The sequence below is a fragment of the Mirounga angustirostris genome, unplaced genomic scaffold, assembly GCF_029215605.1.
Source record: "Mirounga angustirostris isolate CCGP_5_RB_7025 unplaced genomic scaffold, mMirAng1.0.hap1 SCAF_10, whole genome shotgun sequence".
Classification (NCBI taxonomy): domain Eukaryota; kingdom Metazoa; phylum Chordata; class Mammalia; order Carnivora; family Phocidae; genus Mirounga; species Mirounga angustirostris.
In genome coordinates this window covers 123,909,967-123,931,700 of record NW_026991718.1, presented here as the reverse complement: position 1 = coordinate 123,931,700, position 21,734 = coordinate 123,909,967, and the positions used below count along the sequence as shown (strand labels likewise).

The 21,734-nt window shown below is 52.3% G+C and overlaps 3 protein-coding genes across 8 annotated transcripts in view; 1 reads left to right on the top strand and 2 right to left on the bottom strand.

Annotated features, from left to right (window-relative positions):
* The window catches only part of ZSWIM3 (zinc finger SWIM-type containing 3), a 10,825-nt gene extending 9,304 nt beyond the window's left edge, over positions 1-1,521 (bottom strand). The window contains exon 1 of one of the 2 annotated variants that reach the window (XM_045885851.3): positions 936-1,521. In XM_045885851.3, the coding sequence (XP_045741807.1) occupies positions 936-1,090 (155 nt within the window). In that variant the 5' untranslated portion in view covers positions 1,091-1,521. Of the gene's footprint in view, positions 1-126; positions 910-935 lie in introns of those variants that run through there. The other variant, XM_064573255.1, reaches the window with a different exon arrangement.
* On the top strand, positions 1,508-21,734 carry ACOT8 (acyl-CoA thioesterase 8). 3 transcript variants are annotated; one of them, XM_045885850.3, is made up of 7 exons: positions 3,010-3,149; positions 3,291-3,437; positions 6,198-6,262; positions 8,337-8,562; positions 10,450-10,607; positions 11,161-11,355; positions 12,966-15,658. In XM_045885850.3, exons 2-7 carry the CDS (start codon positions 3,376-3,378, stop codon positions 13,082-13,084), a joined length of 825 nt encoding a protein of 274 aa, XP_045741806.1. In that variant the 5' UTR covers positions 3,010-3,149; positions 3,291-3,375; the 3' UTR covers positions 13,085-15,658. The 3 variants fall into 3 exon arrangements, with proteins under 3 accessions (XP_064429334.1, XP_045741805.1, XP_045741806.1); XM_064573264.1 differs by lacking the exons at positions 3,291-3,437; positions 6,198-6,262; positions 12,966-15,658 and adding exons at positions 1,508-1,714; positions 21,122-21,734 and having other exon boundaries at positions 3,013-3,149; XM_045885849.3 differs by lacking the exons at positions 3,291-3,437; positions 6,198-6,262 and adding an exon at positions 1,509-1,714 and having other exon boundaries at positions 3,013-3,149.
* Positions 13,198-19,147, bottom strand: SNX21 (sorting nexin family member 21). 3 transcript variants are annotated; one of them, XM_045885848.3, is made up of 4 exons: positions 19,115-19,147; positions 17,830-18,097; positions 17,239-17,396; positions 13,198-14,256 (listed from the first exon to the last, which is right to left on the bottom strand). In XM_045885848.3, the coding sequence occupies exons 1-4, from the start codon at positions 19,130-19,132 to the stop codon at positions 13,582-13,584; spliced, it is 1,119 nt and encodes a 372-aa protein (XP_045741804.2). In that variant the 5' UTR covers positions 19,133-19,147; the 3' UTR covers positions 13,198-13,581. The 3 variants fall into 3 exon arrangements, with proteins under 3 accessions (XP_045741804.2, XP_064429331.1, XP_054366107.1); XM_064573261.1 differs by lacking the exon at positions 19,115-19,147 and adding an exon at positions 18,430-18,505; XM_054510132.2 differs by having other exon boundaries at positions 14,116-14,256; positions 17,246-17,396.

The following is a 21,734-nucleotide window of genomic DNA, read 5'->3' as shown; positions in this document are numbered from 1 at the left end:
AGCTCTTCCCCTCTCCCTTAACCTCCTAACGTAATTTAGACAGGGAGCCCGTACTTTGAGTTGGCCCCCACAGAGTGTGTTCAAATTCGAACTGACTTGCAATTTTTAAAAAGTGGAGATACTGACCCAAAGCCAGGATTTCCGACTTCTGCCCCCAATTCTGGCAACACCGGCTCTTCATTTTCACCTGGTGGCCATTAGCTGGAGTTGATTAGATAGGGCCTGCTCTCCATTTCACCCCAGTCACACCTCTGTGGTCCCTGCTACAAAGACCTGGTGTCTGTTATTATTTCATCATTCCTTACTTTCTTACACTGGGCTGTTTCACCTGAGCCCTGAAGACAATGGAGTTGTCAACCCTTATCTTAGCCTCTCAGCCAGTTTTCTCAGCTGCCCAAAGGGAAAAATAGCATATAATTCTCAATACAGCCTTGCGGGGTAAAGCATGCACACTACAAAGAAGGATGCCTGGGGCATGGGAAGTGTTTGAAAAAACGGTTGTTAATCTCAGAAGCTCAAGAACCGTGTACAAAATGAACGCATGAATGCACAAACTAACCAACAGCTGAACGCGTTAACTGCTTTGTCAAGAGAACACTGACGAAGGAAATCATCGCGAAGGCGTTTTTACCTATTTGTGAAGACAGTAATTTGTATGAGGGATACTGAAGGTGCTCAAAGAATGGGGCAAATTGCAGTTATTCCGGGAATTCCGGGAAAGCTGTAATGGAGTGAATGAGTGAAGGGGAAGTGGGTGGTCAAAAAGCGATGCCTGTGAGGGTTTTGCTCTTTTCACCAGGGACAGGACAGGTGCTTAAAGCCTGTTGAATGCTCGAGACCAGGGCCCATCTGCACCCCCCCTCCCTCCTCCTCCAGGCCTCCCTCCAGGGGACAGACAGTCCGGCCTCCTCCCCACCCTCCTGCCCCGCCCTTACAGGATGTCCTCGCGGATGGAGGTGCCATGGTTGAGGTTGTGGAAGCGGACGGAGACGCAGTCCCTGAGAATGAAGGAGCACCTGTTCTCCTTTTTGTAGGCGCTGAAGCACTCCTTGAAATCCTCGTAGGTCTTGAAGCAGCTGCCCAGCTCCATGGCCGCCCCCTTAGCCCACACCAGGGGCTGGTCCCAAGATCAACACCAGGGTTCAGAGGTCATACTCTGAGGGTCTACAGGCTGGCGTGTGTCCAGTATGCCTTAAGGGTCGGCCCCAACTGAGTGGCCTTAACTTGGGAGTACCCCTAGGGCTGAGCGGGATATATGGGTCTGGGGGCGTCTTTGCTCTCCGACAGAGCGGGAGAAAAAAAATTACACTCATTCCTTATTACTTAGTCCCAGGTTCCGCCCCCTCACAGTCACACCCAATCACACACGGGATTCCCAGACTGGCACTCATTTTCTCCAATCGCCAGAGAAAGATGGGCAGCCTCTCGCGAAGACTGACAGGAGAACCGGCCAATCATAACTTGGATCCCGCTTTCTCAGGGTTGGCAGGGGATTTCCGGTTACTGGAGCAAGCTGCCGGAAGACGCCCCGCGCTCAGTGCCGGTCTCCTCGTGTCGGTCCGGCGCAGTGTCGTGGCCGGCAGCAAGTGAACCGTATGTCGTCCCGGCGGGCTCCAGAGGACGAGCAGGGCGGCGGCGATCCCCCCGGGGACCTCCGCAGCGTCCTGGTTACCAGCGTGCTCAACCTTGAGCCGCTAGACGAGGATCTGTTCAGGTAGCCGGCCGCATCTGGCTCGCACCCAACCCCCCCCCCCCCCATTGGGACAGAGGCTTCTGATCTCGACTGCCGCCACCGCGTTGCCCCCTGCTGATAGCACCCTGGACGAGGATGGGCTCTGCGCGGGATGCAGGCTCTGCCGCGATTGGGAGAGAACTTGTCCCCGACAGACCTGCCCTCGCTGCCCTAGCTTCCTCCCTCTGTGTGCCAGGGCTGCTCAGCCCCGCCACTAGGAGGTCCTAGCAATCTGGGCAAATAAAGTGGTGGCCTGAGATAGCCTTCTCAGCAGCCTCCCTTGAGGAGTCATGTCCTTGGGGGAGCCCGCCCAGAAAGGGTGGTGACTTGTCTAAGTGCACGCAGCTGATCAGGTTTAAAACTTATAAGCAGCTCCTTGCATATTCACTGTCTTTTTCCTCTTACAGACCTCCTTCCCTCCACCACTTGGATCTAGTAGCTCATTGCACTTTCTGAGGCCTGAGCCAGTTTCCTTCCAGATACCACTTAAATGCTCTCGGTAGCTAGGGATTTAATAGTTTTGCTCTTCATGGTTCCTACTGGCTTTTCAGAAGCAATCTTAGGTGTTAACTTCCCTTCCCCCTGCTTAATGAATTACAAATAACTTCCTGGAGGGCTACCTTGGAATGCTTTATATTACAAAATGCTAACCTAGGGCTGGACTGGCCTGGGCTCAGTGGTAGGAAGCTGGAGTTTCACCTCTGGGGCCTTAGTTTCCTCATCTGTGCACTGAAGGGTTAGACTTGGAAGCCTCAGGGCTCTTAAGAATTCTAGATCTAGTTCTTGGAAGACCTGGACTGTCCCAAGTTGAGAGTTGTAAGTGGCAGGCCTTAATGCGGTCTGCCCCCAGCTCTTGGGGTTCATCTTGGTCCCCTAACGGCCTTGAGAGGCTTCTGCCTTATCCTGGAATACTGCAGCGGAAGAAACACTGGACTTGGGGGCAAAAGACGCAGATACTGCTCAGGATTGACAATATTTGAGTTGTGTGACCTTGCTCAAGTCACTTTCGCTCTCTGATTCCTGTTCTCTTTGTGTAAAATAAGGGCATTGGTTCCTTATCTTTGACTGAAGCCCACAGAAGGGTTGGGCAGTCTTGAAGGCCCTGAAGTTACCTGTATGCTGTATGCAGAGTAAAGGTATTTGCCTAGGAGAAGGGTCCATGGCTTTCACCAGATTTCACAAGGATCCTGGAGAGATCCTGCCCTATAGGCTCAGTGATGGTTGCAGGATTTGGCCCTGTGTTCAGCCCAAGTATTTCCTGCTTTCCTGTTTCCCCACAGAGGAAGACATTACTGGGTACCTACAACCCAGCGGCTGTTTGGGGGTCAGATTGTGGGCCAGGCCCTGGTGGCTGCAGCCAAGTCTGTGAGCGAAGACGTCCATGTGCACTCCCTGCACTGCTATTTTGTACGGGCAGGTAAACTACCCCCTCCTTATCCCCAGCCCAACCCTAATGGCCCAGCAGCCACTTCTTCCTGCAGGGGGGGGGGGGGAGGGAGAGGGAGGGAGGACAGTGGGGGAGGGGGAGAGAGGGAGACTATTAGTTGATTCCCTTCAGGGGAGCCTAGAGAAGAACAAGGCCTGGGGCCAAGAAGAGTGTTGGACCTCACACCTGAGATAACTGAGTGCTTGTTGATGTGAAAATGTTGGGGTTCGGAGCAAATGGTCCAGAAAGAATTCTTGAAGAAGACTTCGATGCAAAAAGGTGGTTTTGTTTGTTTGTTTTTAAAGATTTATTTCTACAAGTGGGGGTTGCCTGGGTGGCTCGGTTGGTTAAGTGGCTGCCTTCAGCTCAAGTCATGATCCCAGGATCCTGTGGGCTCCCTGTTCAGTGGGGAGTCTGCTTCTCCCTCTCCCTCTGCCCCTCTCCCGCGCTCCTGCTCTCTCTCAAATGAAGAAATAAAATCTAAAAAAAAAAAAAAATAGAGTGTGGGGCGGGGGGGCGGGCAGAGGGAGAGGGAGAATCTGAAGCCAACTCCCGGCTGAGCATCCCTAAGATCCTGATCTGAGCGGAAATCAAGAGTTGGATGCTTAACCAACTGAGCCACCTAGGTGCCCCCAGAAAGGTGGTTTTACTAGAGCATGGAATAGGACCCATGGGCAGAAAGAGCTACACTGGGGTTGTGACCAGTGACTGATTATATACTTTGAAGTTGGGAGGGGGTTAGGAACAGCACAAGCCTCCAAGGTATTTTGGAAACAAGGTTTCCAGGACCTTGAGGGGGCTAGCTATTGTTAGGAAAAGATCATTTATTACTGTCTAATAAAACCTTAGTCATGAGACTCTTCAGATGTATATCAGGGGACCATATGCTTGGAGGATGATTGCCAACATGCATCCTGGGGGGTAGAGATAAAGGAAGTTTCCAGAGGAATTTCTGTATGTTAAAAGAAGACTTGCAGGATCCTGGGGGTGGGTGGGGTGGGTTTGGATAGCTAAGATTGCCTTTTGCCCCTAGCAGAATATTAACATTGAGGCAGCTGAGTTTCTAGAGGAACATCACTGCCTGTTTCAAGGACTTGTCAGTGAGCAGTAAATAGTAAGGAAATTTAATTTTTTCTTTTGCCTTTGTTTCCCACATCACTTGTTATCTGGCGTGAAATGATGTAAGACTTTGTTGCTTAACTGCTCCTGCAGGTTTTTTGTTCATTATTTACACACCTTCTGGTGCCAAGCACTGTGCTGAATCCTCAGAGGGGTGCTGTCACCTCTGCTAGGAGTTCGGCAGTAGGCAGCTTGGCTTGGAGAAGAGAGCACCAGCCTGCAAATCAAGAGACCGTGGGTCTGGTTTCAGCTTTGCCACTAACTCGACAAGGGATCTTGAGTGAGGTTACCACCCCCATCCCCCATCCCCCATCCCTCATCCCTCATCCCTCATCCGCAGCCAGGCTTGGTTCATCCCATATGAAAAATGTAGAAGGGGAGGGTCCTGGACTGTTGCTGGTTTTCCATAGATGAGAACTATCATTTTTTTTAAATGAGGAATTTGTGGGAATAAAAATTTGCATGATACAGAGCATAGCTATGTACATTATCTTGTTTGGTCCTTATAAGTCAACCTGAGGGGTGGACATTCCTGCCAGCATTCTACCTATGAGGAAATGGGGACCAGAAGAGGTTATGTAACCAGCTCCCCAAGTGCTCAGGGAGGCAGAGCCGGGATTTAAACCTGAGTGTGTGTGTCTCCAGGCTCCACACGCTGCCCTCCTCCTCTGCTTTTCTCTGTCATTCTTGGGAGATAATTCCAAAGCATGGGAGAGCTACCAGGTTTTGGGGGAAGGATCCTTTTCCTTGGAAAGTCTCCATCCAGGGGCAGCGTGAAATGAGGCATGCCCATGGTACTATCTCAAAATAATCATCAATCATTTGTGTCCCTACCTGCTTCTTAAAAGACTGGAGCTTTTCAATACGTATTGAATAATTGGCAGCTATTACAGGCCTATTAAAATAGAAGTCAGGGGACAGGAGACTAGTAATAACAGGATTTGGGAGAAATGATTTTGTTAAAAAAAAACTAGGCTAAGGCATATTGTTGCAGTTTTATAAAGTTCATTCTGAGCTTCCTGGCAGCAAGGCAAAAAGGGAAGTTCTCTTACAAGTGTGAGATGTGACCTCTGACTGGGTCCAACGATGGTATTTCAATATTTTTAAACAAAAGATGCTGGAATGGGGGGTGGTTGTCTTTGTCTATTTATCATATCAATTCTTTTTCTAAAAACCCAGGATAGAATGATAGTTTAATTTTTTGTGGTCTTTCCCCCCCCGCCCAGGTATTTCTCTAGAGATGTAGAAGAATGTAGTACAGGAGTCATCTGACTTGGGATAGGTTTAGAGCTTGGCAGATCAAGAGTAGAGTCATCAAACATTCTGTAAAGGGCCAGGTAAAAAATATTTTATGTTTTGGGGAACCTGGCTGGCTCAGTTAGTGGAGCATGCGACTCTTGATCTCAGGGTCAGGAGTTAAAGCCCCACGTTGGGCCTGGAGCCTCCTTGAAAAAAAATATTTTAGGTTTTGAGGGCAAAAGCAATAACAGAAAATATGTGAAAAAATGGTGGCAGTTAAAAAATGTTATTAATGGCATCAATTTCCTCATCTATTCAATGGGGAAAAACCTTTGCATAGCTATGGTGAGACCCACTTGAGAAAACCTGCCTTAGTGTCTTTTTTTTTTTTTTTAAGATTTATTTTAGAGAGCCTGCTGGGTGGGGGGAGGGGCAGAGGGAGAGAATTCTCAAGCAGGCTCCCCACTGAGCACGGAGCCTGATTTTGGCGGCGGGGCGGGGGGGGGGGGGGGGGTTGCTCAATCTCAGGACCCTGAGATCATGATCTGAGCAGAAACCCAGTCAGATGCTTAACCAGCTGAGCCACCCAGGTGCCCCAGTCTGCCTTAGTTTCTAAGGCCACCTGGCACCCAGCAGTAGGCACTCCACAACTGTTTACTCCGTTCCTTCAATATATTCCAGGACCTACCTGCTCTGTTCCAATAAAAACATCCAAGAACAGGTCTGGAACTCATTCACACTGAAAGGTAAATCACTAGTAACTGGAAGTACTATGTTTTAGCTACAGCCTAAGGATTAGGTTAGAGCCTTTTTTCTTTTTCTTCTCTTTTTTTAAGATTTTATTTATTTGAGAGAGAAAGTGAGCATGAGCAGGGGGAGAAGCAGAGGGAGAGGGAGAAGCAGACTCTGCCTGCTGAGCAGCGAGCCCAATGTGGGGCTCTATCCCGGGACTCCAGGATCATGACCTGAGCCGAAGGCAGATGCTTAAGCAACTGAGCTACCCAGCCACCCCATTTTTTTTTTTTTTTCCTTTTTTAAGTTTGTTGGGAGGGAGAGGAGGGTTCCTTTCCAGCCCCTGAAATCAGATTGCACATGTTAACTATTTCCAGGATCTGGACTCTTGGGAAGCCCTTCCTAAAGGCCTTCAACCTTGAGCTCCCATTCTGATAAAAATGCCCCTTTGGCAATGCTGGCCAGCAGATTGCTGAGCAAACCAGCCAGCTCTGGATGGTGATAGTTTTTGCTGTTGAATGAGCCTCCGGTGCCTGGTTGGCTCCCCATTTGGATGATGGTGGAGGAAGCAACACTTTTTGAGACCAGCTTCTTTGATCTGAATATTGAAAATCATCCCCAAGATGTCTCACTGCCAGGGTGTCAGAGTTCTCCGACATCTGCCTGAATCAGAGAGACACTGAAGGACTTCAGGGATACCAAGGAGACTCTCTCCTCCTAAAAACCCTCCTGACTGACTTGTTGAGGGCTAGCTAATAGGTCTAAACACAGGCCTATTCCATCCTACCTTGGGGATGCAGACATCCAAAAGAGAAGGGCCAAGTGACAGTTGTTTGCATCTAGGATGAAGTGACTGACTGACAGCAGGCTTTTCCTGAGAGAACGAACAGTCAAACACATAATGGCCAGACCACATATAAAAATAGAACTCTGGGCTGTCTGTGTGGCTCAGTCAGTTGTGTGTCTGAGTTGGTTTTGGCTCAGGTCATGATCTCATGGGTTGTGAGATCAAGCCCCGCGTCGGGCTCTGCACTCGGGGGAGTCTACTTGAAGACCTCTCCCCTGCTTCCTCCCCAACAAAATAAATAAATCTTAAAAAAAAAAAAAGAAGAAGAAGAAGAACTCTGATCCACAGTTGGCAGCAAGCAGCCTAGGAAGCCAGCCTGCTGTCTACAGGTCAGACCTCAGGGAGGAAGTCAGGTCACCATCTCTAGCAACCAGTCCGGGAAGCCGAACCATAGCTCCTGTTAACAGTCAGCCCAAACACCAGAGACTTGATTAATAGCTAATAGCTTCCCTAACTTTTGTCCCCTCTTCCAACTTAGGACCAACCAGAGAAAGCCAAATATGCACACCTACCCAATTACAGAGGCTGCCCTGCCTCTAGTTAGCTTCCCTGCTTCTCCCCATGGCAGCAGCTTCCTGTCATGGCACATACTCGATCTTGTTTCACGGTAATGCTTTCCTGCTCCTCTGCCTGCCTTTGAGTTTCTGCCAAACATAAGTGACGGTGACTGACTCCCTTGCTATACTAAACTCTGAATAAATAGCTTTTGCTTGTTCTAAAACAAACAAAAAGGTGCAGGCCAGAGTTGTGGACCTCTGATCTAGAAGATTAGTACTAGACTCATGACAAGATCCCAGTCACAGATGAAACCAGACAAAAGCTGGGATTATTTTCTTTAACAAACACATGGGGCACTTACTGCATGCTGGATGTTACTCTAAACACTTTAAACTATGACTAATTGAATTCTCCTTAACATCCTGAGAGGTCTAAGCACTAATGATCCCTATTTTACAGATGGGTAAACTGCTCAGAGATTTTCCCAAGGCCACACAGCTAGTGAGAGGTGGCCAGGCCAGGATTTGGATGCAGGGAATGTCCCCCTGCTCTGTGCTGTGGCGAGAAAGGACAGGCTCTGGTATTCTCGCTGCATCCCTGGTCCCGGGGCCGTGGCAGGCCTCAGTCAGGGGCTACCGAGCAGAACAGAGAACGAGTAGTGGAGGTGCCTGTCCAGCCGTGGTGATGACAACTGCTCACACGGGGCTCACTTGGACTCACCATGTCACTTGTGCCTGCCGCAGGGGACCTCAAGGTGCCAGTGCTGTACCAGGTGGAGCGGACGCGGACGGGGACGAGCTTCTCGGTGCGCTCCGTGAAGGCCGTGCAGCATGGCAAGCCCATCTTCATCTGCCAGGCCTCCTTCCAGAAGGCCCAGCCCAGCCCCGTGCAGCACCAGTTCTCCATGCCCAGCGTGCCCCCACCCGAAGAGCTGCTGGACCACGAGGCCCTCATCGACCAGTATTTAAGGTGAGAGAGCTGGAGGCTCCAGGACACCTGCAGTTGTCACCTGGGAGTGGGTCACGGAATCCTTTAGTGGGTCTTGACCAGCATTTAAAAAAATACGGCTATCGGGGCGTACTGTGTGTAGTAAGGGTAAGGCCCCTCTTGTGGATCCTGCGTGTCGATTATTTGTGGTGTGTGTACCTGTGCGCACCGGTGAGCGTGTTCAGTCATGATGTAAAGGCTGAGCTTCTGATTCGGCCGGTTCAGGTACTGTTACAGCTTTACTGACTGTTGAAACATGGAAACACTTCTGTGATCACTTGGTACATATCTCTCCGGTCCCTGAGTGATCCCTCTCCTTTCGGATCACTCATGACCCAGCAGCCTAGGAGGTAATGCCTGGCAGGGGTGACGGTCCCTGTTGCCTTTGCCTTAGTGTGTGTTCAATATTTTGAGTATCACCTGGTGAAATGCATTTCTTTTGGATCACAGCTAATAAAGTTGAGAACATGCTGGGGCAGGGGAAAGAGCTCTGGGTCCCGACACAGGACAGAACAAGGATTCTGGCCAGGTCTGTGCCTCTGTTAGTGTTCCCCTGCTGTGTGACTTGGCCCGACTCCCCAGCTTCTCAGAGTTCTGCCTCGTCTAAAAATTGGGAGTGGTCATGTCTGTTCTGCCTCCTTCACAGCTGAATCCTAAGGAGAGCTCCCCTGTCCTGTGCTGCATGCAGGGGAGGCAGCAGAGTACTGAAGGGATGGATACGGGTTTGATCTTTCGGTAAAGGTCCGCGTTCAAATGTAGACTCTTGTTTCTGCTAGCTGTGTGAGTTTGCGCAAGTTGCTTTCCCACTCAGCCTCTGCTCACAGTGGGGGTTAATCATAATTCCTACCTCATAAAGCCGTAGGAGGATTAAATGAGGTCAGAGATAATAAGTCACTTTGTGACAGCTCGTGAATTGTAGTTAACCACTACCGACAGAGAGGAGTAAGCACAGAGCGTGGTCTGTCAGAGCTCACAAATGTTCGCTGAAAGGAAAGGTGGACGTTGGTCTTAAAGGTCCCTAAATAAGAGAGCTGTGCTGTCCACCTAGGAGGCCACTAGCCACAGGTGGCTCTATTAAGGTAACGTTAAATAGAATGAACAATTCTGTCGTCACACTAGCCACACTCCAAGCACTCAGTAGCCACATGGGGCTAGCGGCTAGCGGAATGGGCAGTGCAGGTCCAGAACCTTCCCACTGTCACGTAAGGTCTGGGGGATGGTGCCTTAGAGGGTGGGGCTGAAAATGGAAACCCTGGTGAAGAGCACTCGGGGTGGCTGTTACCAGGGTGGAGGGGCTTCCCTGGAGATGGGCTCCCCACTCTCCCCCGGAACACGGTCTTCCTAATTGCTTAGGGTTAGGTAGGTTGGTCCCAGTTGCGCAGCCTGCTTCCTGAAAGTTGAGAATAGCGAAGTGGATAAAAGCCTGAACCATGGACCCAGACTGCCAGGGTCCACATCCTGCCTTCTCCACTTCCTGAGCAAGCTCCTTGAACTCCCGCTCCTTATTTCAGGTCAGTTATCAGAGGGGGTGATGATAGCGTTACCTCACAGGGTTGTCATGATGAGGTAGTGTATGTGAAATGCTTAGAAGGGACCCTCTGATAGGGTCTGCCTTGCTACTCCGAAGCGTTAGGAGGTAAGCTGCTGTCATTGTCTCCATTTTGCAGATGGGAAGAGAGGCTCGGTGAGGTTACTAACGTGCACAAGGTCACAGGGCTCCTAAGTGGCAGAGAAAGCATTCAGACACTATGCTCTTCTGCCTGTCAGACGGGAGGGGAGCGGTGGGGAAAAGTCAGGAGTCCCCATGGAGGAATGAGGGGGGTCACAGAGGCAGCTCAGAGAGGCTCTCCCTTTCCCCTTTATTTTCAGGGACCCCAACCTCCAAGAGAAGTACCGAGTGGGACTGAACCGAATTGCTGCCAAGGAGGTGCCCATTGAGATTAAGCCGGTTAAGCCACCTACCCTGAGCCAGCTGCAGAGCATGGACCCCAAACAGATGTTCTGGGTGCGAGCCCGGGGCCATATTGGTAAGAGGACCCCAAGGACTGGAGAAAAACACTCTTCCAGGGGCTAGGCCTGGACCTTACATGCCCTTTGTGGCACTGGGCATGTTACTTCCCCTCTGGGCCTGCTGTTTCCTTGTCGGCATGATGGGGAAGTAGCTTCTCACCGGGACCCTGTCCACCGCCAGCGTGGGGATAAGGGGGAGGTGACTACGATAATCCCAGTGGAGGCCCTTTCTGGGGAAGGCAAGGCACCTTGCAGAGATTCTCCTCCAGGACCCCTGCTAACCACATGGCCTGTGTGCAAGCTGCACCCCTCAGAGGGCTCAGTGTGGGAGACTTAGGGAGTGAAGACTGGATTTCAGACCTCACTTAGCCCTGCCCTCTGCCCATCCCTGCCTCCTTTGTCACCTGTCACACACACACGTGACACACACACACAACCTTGGGCCAGTGCCCTTATGCAGTGAGCACTCTATGCATCTGTGCATGGCAGCCCCTCTCTGCCCACCTCCCTGCAGGTCCTGAGCTATATAGCCCAGCAGCCCAGGGCTGACCGGGCCCCCACACGTTGCAGGGGAGGGCGACATGAAGATGCACTGCTGCGTGGCTGCCTACATCTCGGACTACGCCTTCCTGGGCACGGCAGTGCTGCCCCACCAGTCGCAGCACAAGGTGCACTTCATGGTCTCTCTGGACCACTCCATGTGGTTCCACACCCCTTTCCGAGCTGACCACTGGATGCTCTATGAGTGTGAGAGCCCCTGGGCTGGTGAGTCCGGGGCCACGTGGGACAAGGGGGCTGGGGGGGCGCGGTGGGCAGGAAGCCTGCTTTCTCGGGTGATCCTGTGGGGCACTGCCTGACACTTCCTCTCCTGCCCACCCCCAGGCTCTGACATTTTTTTTTTTTTAAGATTTTTTTTTTATTATTTGAGGGAGAGAGTGAGTGAGAGAGAGCATGAGAGGGGGTAGGGTCAGAGGGAGAAGCAGACTCCCCACTGAGCAGGGAGCCTGATGCAGGACTCAATCCTGGGACGCCAGGATCATGACCTGAGCCGAAGGCAGTCGCTTAACCAACTGAGCCACCCAGGCGTCCCAGCTCTGGCATTTCTGTCTTCAAAATAACAGCGTGAGGCTCAAGAGGGGACACCTGCTCAGCTGAATTTCTGTAGCATGCAGGGAGTGTCAGAGATCAGTTCTAGGCCCGGAAGCACTTCAGATTCTCTGTGTGATCCTGGGCCAGTCTCAGTTCCTGAGCCTCAATTTCCCCATCTAAACAAATAGGGTCGCATGAGAGCAGTGGTAGCTGAAAGTGGTGGCATGTCATACTGCCAGTTGGGGGAGTTTTTTCAAAATAGATACTCAGATTCCACACCCAAAATTTTGACTCACAGGTCTTGGATGAAATCCAGGAAACTATTATTTTTAAGCAGCTCCCTGAGTGATGGTGTGGATTACCCAACCTGGTTGGGGGTCAGGACCCTCCGTAGTCTCTAAGGGCTCCGCTACTTGGACCCTCGTGGTGTGCAGGGAAGCCCAGACGCGTTCAGCACTGTCTAGTCTCAGAGCCCTGGGCTCCTTTCTGGGGAAGCACACTTCAGATGAAGGCCTTGCTCTATCAAACAGGGACAAAACTTAAGGGATCCTCTCTTCAGGGAAGGGGGACTCTGCAGCACCAGAAGTGTTGCAACACAGATCAGCGGCCTTGCAGTTAGGACACCTGCTTTGGCCAGCTCCTTATGGCTGAGTGCCTGAGGCTCCCTGGACTTCAGTGTCTTCATCTGAAAAATGGGCCGAGGCCTGCTTCACTTGGCTACTATGAGAACTAAGTGAGCTCTACTCTGTGTAAGGGAGACCAGCAGCTCCCTCCAGAACCTTCCACTCAGGCCCAAGGCTAGCAAGGGAGTCTGCAGGCGGGGAGGGAGGGTGGCCAGATGTGATGGTCCCAGGTACCCCCTCACCCCATTTTTCCTGGTAGGGGTGAGGATGGGGGTTTTTTTGGTGTGAAATACCGCCCTGGAGGACCCGGTTTGATTCGTTAGAAAGGGAACTGCCGGGTTTCCTACCACAAGTGGCCAGAGTGGGGGTGGATCTGCTTAGCCAAGCTACTGACCTGAGACTGCCCTCAGAATTCTCCCCGCTGTGAGCTTTTTGAGGAAGCCAGTGGATATGTGAAAGTGCTTTTAAACTGTCAAGTGGGGTTCCCTCAGGAATTACCCCCAGGGACCATTCCTAATAGGCTCATCAAACGGCACTTACAGACTGGGAGAAGCCACAACACTCGATGTGCCCTTGTATGGGGCAGCCAGACCGGTTGCACCCTTTTCAAGAAGCACGTTTGGTGAAGGGGAAGGCTGTTTTCACCCTTCCCCTCACCCACAGGTGGCTCCCGGGGGCTGGTCCAAGGGCGACTATGGCGTCGGGACGGCGTCCTGGCTGTGTCCTGTGCCCAGGAGGGCGTGATCCGAGTGAAGCCCTGGGCCTCAGAGAGCAAGCTGTAGCCAGAGGGACCAGCTTGGCCTGGGTCTTCAAGGATCACCCTTCTCCCCACCAACTCCGTACAATCGAGGGCTGGGCCTTCTGTCCCCAAACCCAATAAAGAGACTAATACCACTGGAGCTGCTGGCCTTTAATTCCCCTGGGCCAGATGGCAGCTGTACTCCAGGACTCCAGGGGAAGAGTCCTTGGCCGTCTGGCCAAGGAAGAGGTAACGCCGACCTACACTGGAGCATGGTCCCCAGACACTCGTGAGCTGGACAGGCTGCATCAGACTTGCTCCCTACACCACCCCAGGGCAACCCCGGCCAAAGCTTGTCCTGAGCCCAGCTCGACAGAAGGAACATGGTTCCTTGGTGTGCTACAAATTCTTCGTAGGGCTTCTAGGGGTTCCCAGCACCCCCTACAGCTTCCCAACTGCTATTCCTGTCCTCCTTACTCACCCCCACCCTCCATCCTGGGACGGTGTCTCTCCCCACAGTGGCCTGAAGTCTAGGCAAAGTCAGTCCAGTACCTCCTTGATGAGCAATTCTTTGAGACTGGGGGGTGGTGTGGGGGTCAGGCCTGCCTCCTGCAGGGCCTGGAGCCGGGCCTCTGATTGGCGTTTGTCCAGGCCCAGGCGCCAGGAGAGCCGGACGTGGGCCTCCAGAAAGGGTGCCAACAGAGGGTGGGGCTTCTTGTCCCCCAGCAGTTGCAAGGCCCTCTCACAGCACGCGCGGGCCTCCCCAGGATCCTCCAGCTCCTGGTGGCACACAGCCAGCCCAGCCAGGGTCAGCAGAGGGCGGTCTGGGCCCAAGGGGGTGCCTAGCCGGGTCTGCAGCTGCCAGGCGTTGGCCCAGAGCGCCAGAGCCTCATGATAGAGGCCGGTGCAGGTGAGGCTCTGGGCCCGCCGCAGCTCGGGCAGCACGAAGAAGTCCTGCAGGTCCGGGGCAAGGCGCAACTCAGGCACTGCCTGCAGGTGGCTCAGAAACTGCTCGAAGGCCCGGCTGCGGCGGGCGATGGTCTCTGCTGTAAAATTCCGGCGCAGGCGCTTCCGGGGGAATGAGATGGCGGCCATGGGGCCCCGGAACTGTCGCTGCAGGTTTCGGTGCAGCCGCTCAAAGTCCGAGTAGCGGCGAGAGATGTGGGCTGGCTGGCGATCAGGTGGCCCTGGACCCATCACGGCGAGGGTGTAGAGCTGTAGGGAGGGTGGGGTCAGGGCAGGTGTGAGTTGTCCGTGCGCCCCTTCCCTCCCCACACCCACACCTCAAGCTGTGTTCCCCCACTTCTTCCCTTTGCCCCTGAGACTGGGCCCAGGAGGGTGGGAGCTGCTGGGGCGGCAGCCAGGGAGCCCAGTCCCATCTTACCTGAGGCTCGTCTGAAATGACCCAGGCCCAAGGCAGCACGGGGAGAGAAAGACAGAGATGAGCTTCAGTGCCTGGAGCTGCCACCCCTTTTGCCCCTTCCAGGGAGCACTCCCTTCCCATAGGGCAGTTACCTCTTCTGACAGCCCCTCTGGTAAACCAGCTGGGAGCTGAAACCCAGGCCGATCTCTTGGGCCTCTGAACCAACCTTCAAGACCAGCTTGGACTTTGTTCTGCTCTGGACACAGAACCCCCACATTCTTAGCCAGGTTATTCCAAAGCAGACCTGGAGGAGAGGTCTTCAGATAGACCAATAGCGATCACTTTGAAGAGGGCATCGGGACACAGGTCCTAACCCCCCAGTCCCCTACTTCCTCGCGGCGTGTCGTCAGGCAAGGCAGGCCCCCCCTGGGTCTGCTTTCCTCGAAGTGGGGGCCTAGGTCAGTGTCCACTCACAGGTGGGATGCGTGTAAGTAAATATTGGTCCTGAGATTCTAGGTGGTATGTGCTGGAGTAAATAACACTGAAGCAGACAGGAAGTGAACCCCCCCCCCAATTCTCTTTGAATCCTGACTACAGATGAGAAGCTCTCTCAGTTTGGTTTTTAAAACGCACTTCTCCCATGCTTCTCATCTCCACTTTCAGAAAAGACCTAGAAAGCAAATCTCAGGTCAGGGCCTTCAGGCAACAGCATTCATGCAGGGTTTTAATGACTGCTTTTATTGTATTTTTACCGTATGGCAAGCAAGGCTTTCCAGCTACAGTACTGCTTTGAAGTCTTTTGAACTTATTTACGGAAAAAAATGGGTTTACTTAAAGAAAAATGTTAAGCAGGGAATGGTACGAATAGCATTTAGCTAGGACGAGAATCATGAAGGTGGTACTGGAATGACTGATGTTTGAGAAACGCTGATCAAGATGACCATGAAGCTGCCCCTAGGTCTGACCACCTGAATACGGATTAATCTGTAATAATGCTGACCCACCAGGTTTAAAAAGGGGGATTAGTTAAGCATGAGATGTTGAAGACACACTAACACCCAACCCAGACTTTTCTCTTGAATTTGTTCTGTGAAACTGCCAATATTCTAGCCACCTCTGGTCTAGTCTATACTTCTCTCAAAGATTCAGTGTATGTTAACACTATTTAACCTTAAAGAAGTTTATTTTACTCCCGTTCAGTTCTGCATTCCCCAAACTTACTGGCTGCAAGACCTTTTTTTTTTTTTTTTTTTTTTTTTTTAAAGGAACGGTTATCAGCATTCCAGGAAACCAGTTTCCTGCAAAATACACTTCAGGAAGCATTGTCTAAAATGACCCCTTATATTCATGTAGCTTTTACTTTTATTTTTAAATTTTTGGCAAAAAGGACACGTTTTACATCCATTATCTCATGGGTAATAATGACAGGAGCTCCATGAACTTAGCACCTGCCCCTGCTACGACATGCTGTGCTGGGCACTTCACTATGGAGCACAGTGAGGAGGGAGTCCCTGACTCGGACGGACGAGGAAGCAGGCTCCACGGGAAGCAAAGGGCTCAAAGACTTCCCTGTAAGTGGTCCAGCTGGGATTCAAACCCAGGCCCACCTAATTCCACAGCCTGGGCTTTCAACCCCAATGGGAAAAGTTAAATCAGGATTTAGGGTCCCCTTTGGACAGAGGAGGGGACCTGTCTCCCCAGACATGGGCCAGGGCATATCTGGCCATCCTGCTCTATCCTGTCATTCTCAGAATCATCCCAAATTTCCCTGCTGCCCGGCTGTTCCTCGGGGTCCCTTTGCTGGTGCGTGAGGCCTGGGACTTTTGCCCCTTAAGACTAGATCATCAGAGTCAATCCCTGCTCAAATTGGAGCAGTCACCCCATGGGCGTGGCCCTTGTTTACTAACAGCAGCAGAAAGGAATGGAGAGGCCCAGATGTGGGACAGGGCTCCAGGCCCCTTTCCTGCTGAGTCAGAAATGGAGGAGGGTGTTGAGGAGGGAAGTCTGAGTCGGCCAGGACTGGCCAAGTCAGGCTGGGTTTCAGGACCTGGCAGACCTCATTCTCCCATGTCAGTTTGTCCTTTCCACAGGCAAGGAAAACCAGACTCCAAGGCCTTCCCTACCCCCTAAATCTAACCCTCAGAACAAGATTATTGTGTACAGTGTTGGTGCCTGGGGACTGATTCACCTGGGCTGTAAGGAGGCCACAACAGGCCCTAGATGCCAGACATTTTCAAGCCAAAGTTAAGTCCTAATAAGAGACTTTTATCAAGCACTTCATAATGCCAGGCACAGTGCTGAGGGCTCCCTGTGCGCTGTCTCATTTCATTTCTGTAACAATCCTCTGCATTATTCCCACTGCTCGGATGAGGAAATAGGGTCATCAAGGTCTACAACTCACCCAAGGTGAAACAGCTGGTAATAAGTGGGGTCTGGATCCAAAACCCATTTTTTTTAACCACTAACAAATGCAACTTGGGTCTCAGGTCTGACCCAGATATTATTCTTTCCTGTATATCTTATATTTTGCTACAGTTTGCAAAACCTGGGGGGTGGGGCCCACACATCAGTTCTTTTAGTCTCAAAACCAGGGTGGGGGGCAGGTCCATAATCCCTCAGAAAGCTAAGTCATTTGCCTAAGGACCTGAACAAATTACATCCCCTTTCTGACCTCAGTTTCCCCATTCCTAAAATACACTGACCGTTTATAACTATACAGCTAGACACCACGCCCCCCCCCCTCCCCCGGCCAGCCCAAGGAAGTTGGGAATCTTCCCTTTCTCTTAGCCAGACTTCCAGACTCACAGCGCAGAGGTTCCTGGACCCTCACTCACCACGTACTTGGAGGGTGGGTCCTTGACCACGTTGGCGCTGGTCACCTCGAAGAGCAGCCGCTGGGGCACCAGAGTGTTCCGGGACTTCTTCCAGAAATCCTGCAACTGCCTTGCCAGGGGCTGACTGCCTCGCTGTCCATCAGGTGGGAGGCTCCGATCTGCATGGGGACACGACCAGTCACATCAATGGGCCTGGGGCTAAGGTGGACATAAATCACGTGTGGTGACCTCACTCATCCTCCCAACAGCTGAGACAGGCTTTATTTCCATTCGACATAAATGGAAACAGGGCCAGAGAGGGGCCAAGTGCCAAACACCGTGTCTGGCAGACAGTAGGCTCTAAATAAATATTCCCCCCGCAAAACATCGCCAGCACATTATTACGATTTGTATCCCAGACCCTGTAAATTTAATGCCCCCAGCAACCCCGAGTTGGGAGTGATTTCCCCCATTTGACACGAGGGAAAACTTGGCTCAGAGAGGTGTTGTGACTCTCTCAAGGTCACACAGCCAAGAGATGGCTGGGGAACAGGGCTGGGGTGGAGCCCTAATCGAGCCCCAGGGTTCCCGCCTCTGTCTTCGGGAACTCGCCTGCATCTTCTCCCGACGCCCCGTCCCCAGAGGGCAGCGGGTCGGGGCCAACCTCCCCGTCGTCCTCCTCGTCGTCGTCCTCTTCGTCCTCGGCGCTGGTGAAGCTGAGGGTGCCGCTGAGGCGGGAGGACAGGCCCTCGGCGTCGTCGTCCTCCAGCTCCGAGCTCTCCGGGAACTGCTCGGCCTCCGGGCCGGTCGCCGCCTCCCCCGGGTTGTCGCCGGCCAAGGCGTGCCGCAGCCGGTGCAGGAGCCGCGAGGCCATGGCACCCTGGGGGGAGTGCGCGACTTTGGGTCCTGGGCGGGGGCGGGAGGGAGACCCGGGGCCCCGCGCGGGGAGGAGGGGCGGGGCCCAGGCGGCGGAGGGAGGGGCGCCGCGGAGGCCCCGCCCCAGCCCGTTGGGGGGGCCCTGCGAGCCCCGCGCGTCGCCTAGCGTCGCCCCCCGCCCCCTCCGCGCAACCTAGGGCCGCGCTCTTCCCGGGAGAGGCCAGGACCCTCCCCTCGCCTCTTTCGCCCGCTAGCGCGGCTCTCCCTCCCGCGCCCCGCGGTGCGCTCAGGGGCGCGCGGTTCCCCAGCGTCCGGGGTGCAGCCCCGGCAGCTTACCGAGGCCGGCCGGGCTTCGCCGGGCCCAGGCCGCTCCCAGCGCAGCTCCGGCCGCTTCCTGCCGCCGCCCCGCCCCCGGCCCCGCCCGCTCCCCGGAGCCTCCCGGGAATCCCGGGCTTTTCGCTCCGGGAGGGACTTGGGAATCCTGGGTAGGCCTGGGCGAACCCCAGCGTCCTGCGGGATTGTACCCAATCCGCAGGGGCTCTCTCCCCCCCGTGAATCCTGCCAGCCGTCGCGAAGACCCAGTCTGTCCCGGCTGCCCCCAATCTATCCCGCAATCTCCATCCAGCACTCTAACTTTCCAAAGTCATGCCACAGTGGGAAGCCCATCTCGCCGGTGAAAAAATTGAGGCCAAGGGAAGACACGTTATCTAAGTTGGAGTCTGACTTCGACCCTAGAGCCTAGGTTTTTTTCCTGTGTGAAACAGGAACAATTAAAACTAGTACTAATTTTGCAGTCCTTGTAAGGACCCTGATCCAGTGCCTGGCGCAGACCAGGGGCTGACACACTGATCAGTTACATAGTGATTATTGTTTCTACAGTCTTCACACGTTCTTATGATCTCATTTGAACCTCACACATAGGAAGTAGCAAACGGGGAAATGAGATCCAGAAAGGCAGAGCTATTTGCCCAAAGTCACACAGCTTGCCAGAGGTTTCTGAGTGTGGGGCCTTGTAGCCTACCTTTCCTGAGTTCCTCATTCTGTTCTTTCCCCACACAGAAGGCCTGGTAATCTCAGCAGCTTCTCTGAAGGGCTGGCTGTGTTTTATCTTTTACTGGGAGGGCAGCAGTGGGTCAGGAAGAATTTATTGTCACTTCCTGTCAAAAGGCCTTGCTATCAGTCTCTAGCAAGGCAGATATTCTTGGTTATACAATCGAACAAATAAAATCTCTCTGACAGTCCTTCCTACCCTTTTTGAACGGCACAGGAGAGAGAAGTTGGGGGGGGGGGGAAGTAGCTTTGAATGGGAAACACACTCCACTATGTGCAGAGGTTCTGCTGTGACCTACATCCTGTTTTAGGCATTTTACATGGGGTCACATCTCACACTCACATCTTGGGGGAGGGGCTGTTACTGGATAATAATGGTCCATTTTCAGGATGAAGAGGCAAATTGACTTTCTCAAAATCCAGAGCTAGGAAATATGGGAGCTGGGATTCATGGCCAAGTCCATGTAATTTCAAGAATCTAGCTACTCTTCATTCAGCTTAGCAGTAGGGTGTGGGGGCAAAAAGAGACACACTTCATTCCTTAATTCATTCAACACTCACTCATTCACTGAACACCGAAGAATATCAACTTGTATTTTGGCATAGGTCTCACAAATCTGGGTAGGTGTTCAAAAACACAAAGCAGGTGTTCATAAAACTACGGGTTGTCAGAAATCTGGTCTGGTACTTCTGTTTTACAGATGGGAAGTCTGAAGCTCAGTGAGGGGAAGGGACCTACCTTGGGCCATACAAATAGGACCAGAACTAGACCTCCTGAAGTCTTGTATTCTCCACTATCCTATAATATCTCCCTACAGCCACCCTGAGAGATGGTCATTAAAATTCCTGGTTGCATACGGTCAGTAACAGGGAGCTCATTATCTCCGGAGGCTTCCCATTCCCGTGATTTTTCAACCTTGACGGTTAGGAACTTCCTCCTCATAACCAGATGCCACTCCGTTCAGTTATTCCTATAAAGAACATGGTATTTATTGAGCATGTGCTAAGTGCTGGGTGCTGGGGAATGCAGTGAAGAACAGGTAACAGTCTTTGGTCCCTGGAACTCAGAGCAGGTCATGTCATGTGGCATGCTTAGGGCTATGACTGAAGAAACTACTGAAGACTGCCTTGGACTCCCTTGGCCTGGGTAGGCGAGGAGGGATCCGGAAGGAAGTGATGTTATTTTTGATTTGTATTTTTTTTTTTCAAGTAATCTCTACACCCAACGTGGGGCTCAAACTTATGACCTGGAGATCAAGAATCACATGCTCCACTGACTGAGCCAGCCAGGTGCCCCTTTAAATATATATATAAAATGAATATTTATATAAATATATAATATAAACACACACACACACACACACACTCATGACACCAAGATCAAGAGTTGCATGCTCTACCGTCTGAACCAGCTAGGTGCCAGAAGGAAGTGATATTGAAGCTGAGAAAGATTACAGCGAAGTAGGCAGGTGAAGAGAGAGAAGATGGAAGTTCCTGGCAGAAAAAACAGCACGTGCAAAGACCTGGAGGCTACACAGGGTGTTGTTTGGAGCTGTATTTTAGTCTGACCAGAGCAGAGCAGCATGCAGGATGGGGAGGGAAGGGATGGAGGTTGGAGTGGTTAAAGGGAATAGATAAATTTGGACCTTATCTATTTTCCTGAATAAATGAAAGAACAAATTAATGAACAAATGATTGCTGAGGGTTCCAAGTTCTCTGCTTCAAAGGAATCATTGGTGGCTCCAGGGCTCACATCCAAATTGGACTCCCCTGGTGTTGCTGCCCCTTGGCTGCCCGGCCGGCGGAGGCCTTATGTAGCCTGGCCTAGCTCCACTGAGCTTTTCTTGGGAATGTCTATAAATAGAGAAAGATGGCAGCCCAGCTGCCACTGTCCGTCTACCTTCCTTGGAATCCAGCCTCCTTTCACTGGCCCCAGGCTCTGCGCTCAGTTGTCTTCATGCTCTTTCTGTTGACTTAGCCACTGTCCACAGCATCGCCTACCTCTCCAACACCCAGCCTGGACCCTGTGGATTTGCGGGATGGGCTCCCTTCGGACTGGACTTGCTCTGCCCATCCCTTCACTCTCCAGATGGCTAGCTGAGCTGCTCCGGACTTCTTCACCAAGCTCTAGGAAGGGGCCGGCTGCCCCTTTACTCACCCAGAGAACCTGCCCCTAATCCCCCTCTCCCTCAAAAAAAAAAAAAAAAAAAAGAATCCCAAACACCCTTTTCCTGGAGAAGGTAAACTTGAGAGGAAGATCTGCTTTCAACTTTATTTCTCCTCCGACTGCATACCCATCTCCTGTACCCCTCCCTAGATTTCTTGTTTGGACAGGTCCCCTCAAGGGTTGTCCCAACTTCCCTTCAGGATTAATAAGAATCACTGACATGGGGCACCGGGGTGGCTCAGTCGTCAAGCGTCTGCCTTTGGCTCAGGTCATGATCCCAGGGTCCTGGGATTGAGCCCTGCATCAGGCTCCCTGCTCAGTGGGAAGCCTGCTTCTCCCTCCCACTCCTCCTGCTTGTGTTCCCTCTCTCGCTGTGTCTCTCTCTGTCAAATAAATAAATAAAATCTTAAAAAAAAAAAAAAAA

What these genes read in the sequence shown, in the direction of transcription:
- ACOT8 (XM_064573264.1), top strand. Translation starts at nt 1,596, where the DNA reads ATGTCGTCCCGGCGGGCTCCAGAGGACGAGCAGGGCGGCGGCGATCCC. An exon ending in CTCATCGACCAGTATTTAAG is followed by an intron (nt 8,563 to 10,449) that starts GTGAGAGAGCTG and finishes CTTTATTTTCAG; the next exon opens with GGACCCCAACCTCCAAGAGA. An exon ending in GCGAGCCCGGGGCCATATTG is followed by an intron (nt 10,608 to 11,160) that starts GTAAGAGGACCC and finishes CACACGTTGCAG; the next exon opens with GGGAGGGCGACATGAAGATG.
- SNX21 (XM_045885848.3), bottom strand. An exon ending in GGCGTCGGGAGAAGATGCAG is followed by an intron (nt 17,397 to 17,829) that starts GCGAGTTCCCGA and finishes GTCCCCATGCAG; the next exon opens with ATCGGAGCCTCCCACCTGAT. An exon ending in ACCCACCCTCCAAGTACGTG is followed by an intron (nt 14,257 to 17,238) that starts GTGAGTGAGGGT and finishes CCCTCCCTACAG; the next exon opens with CTCTACACCCTCGCCGTGAT.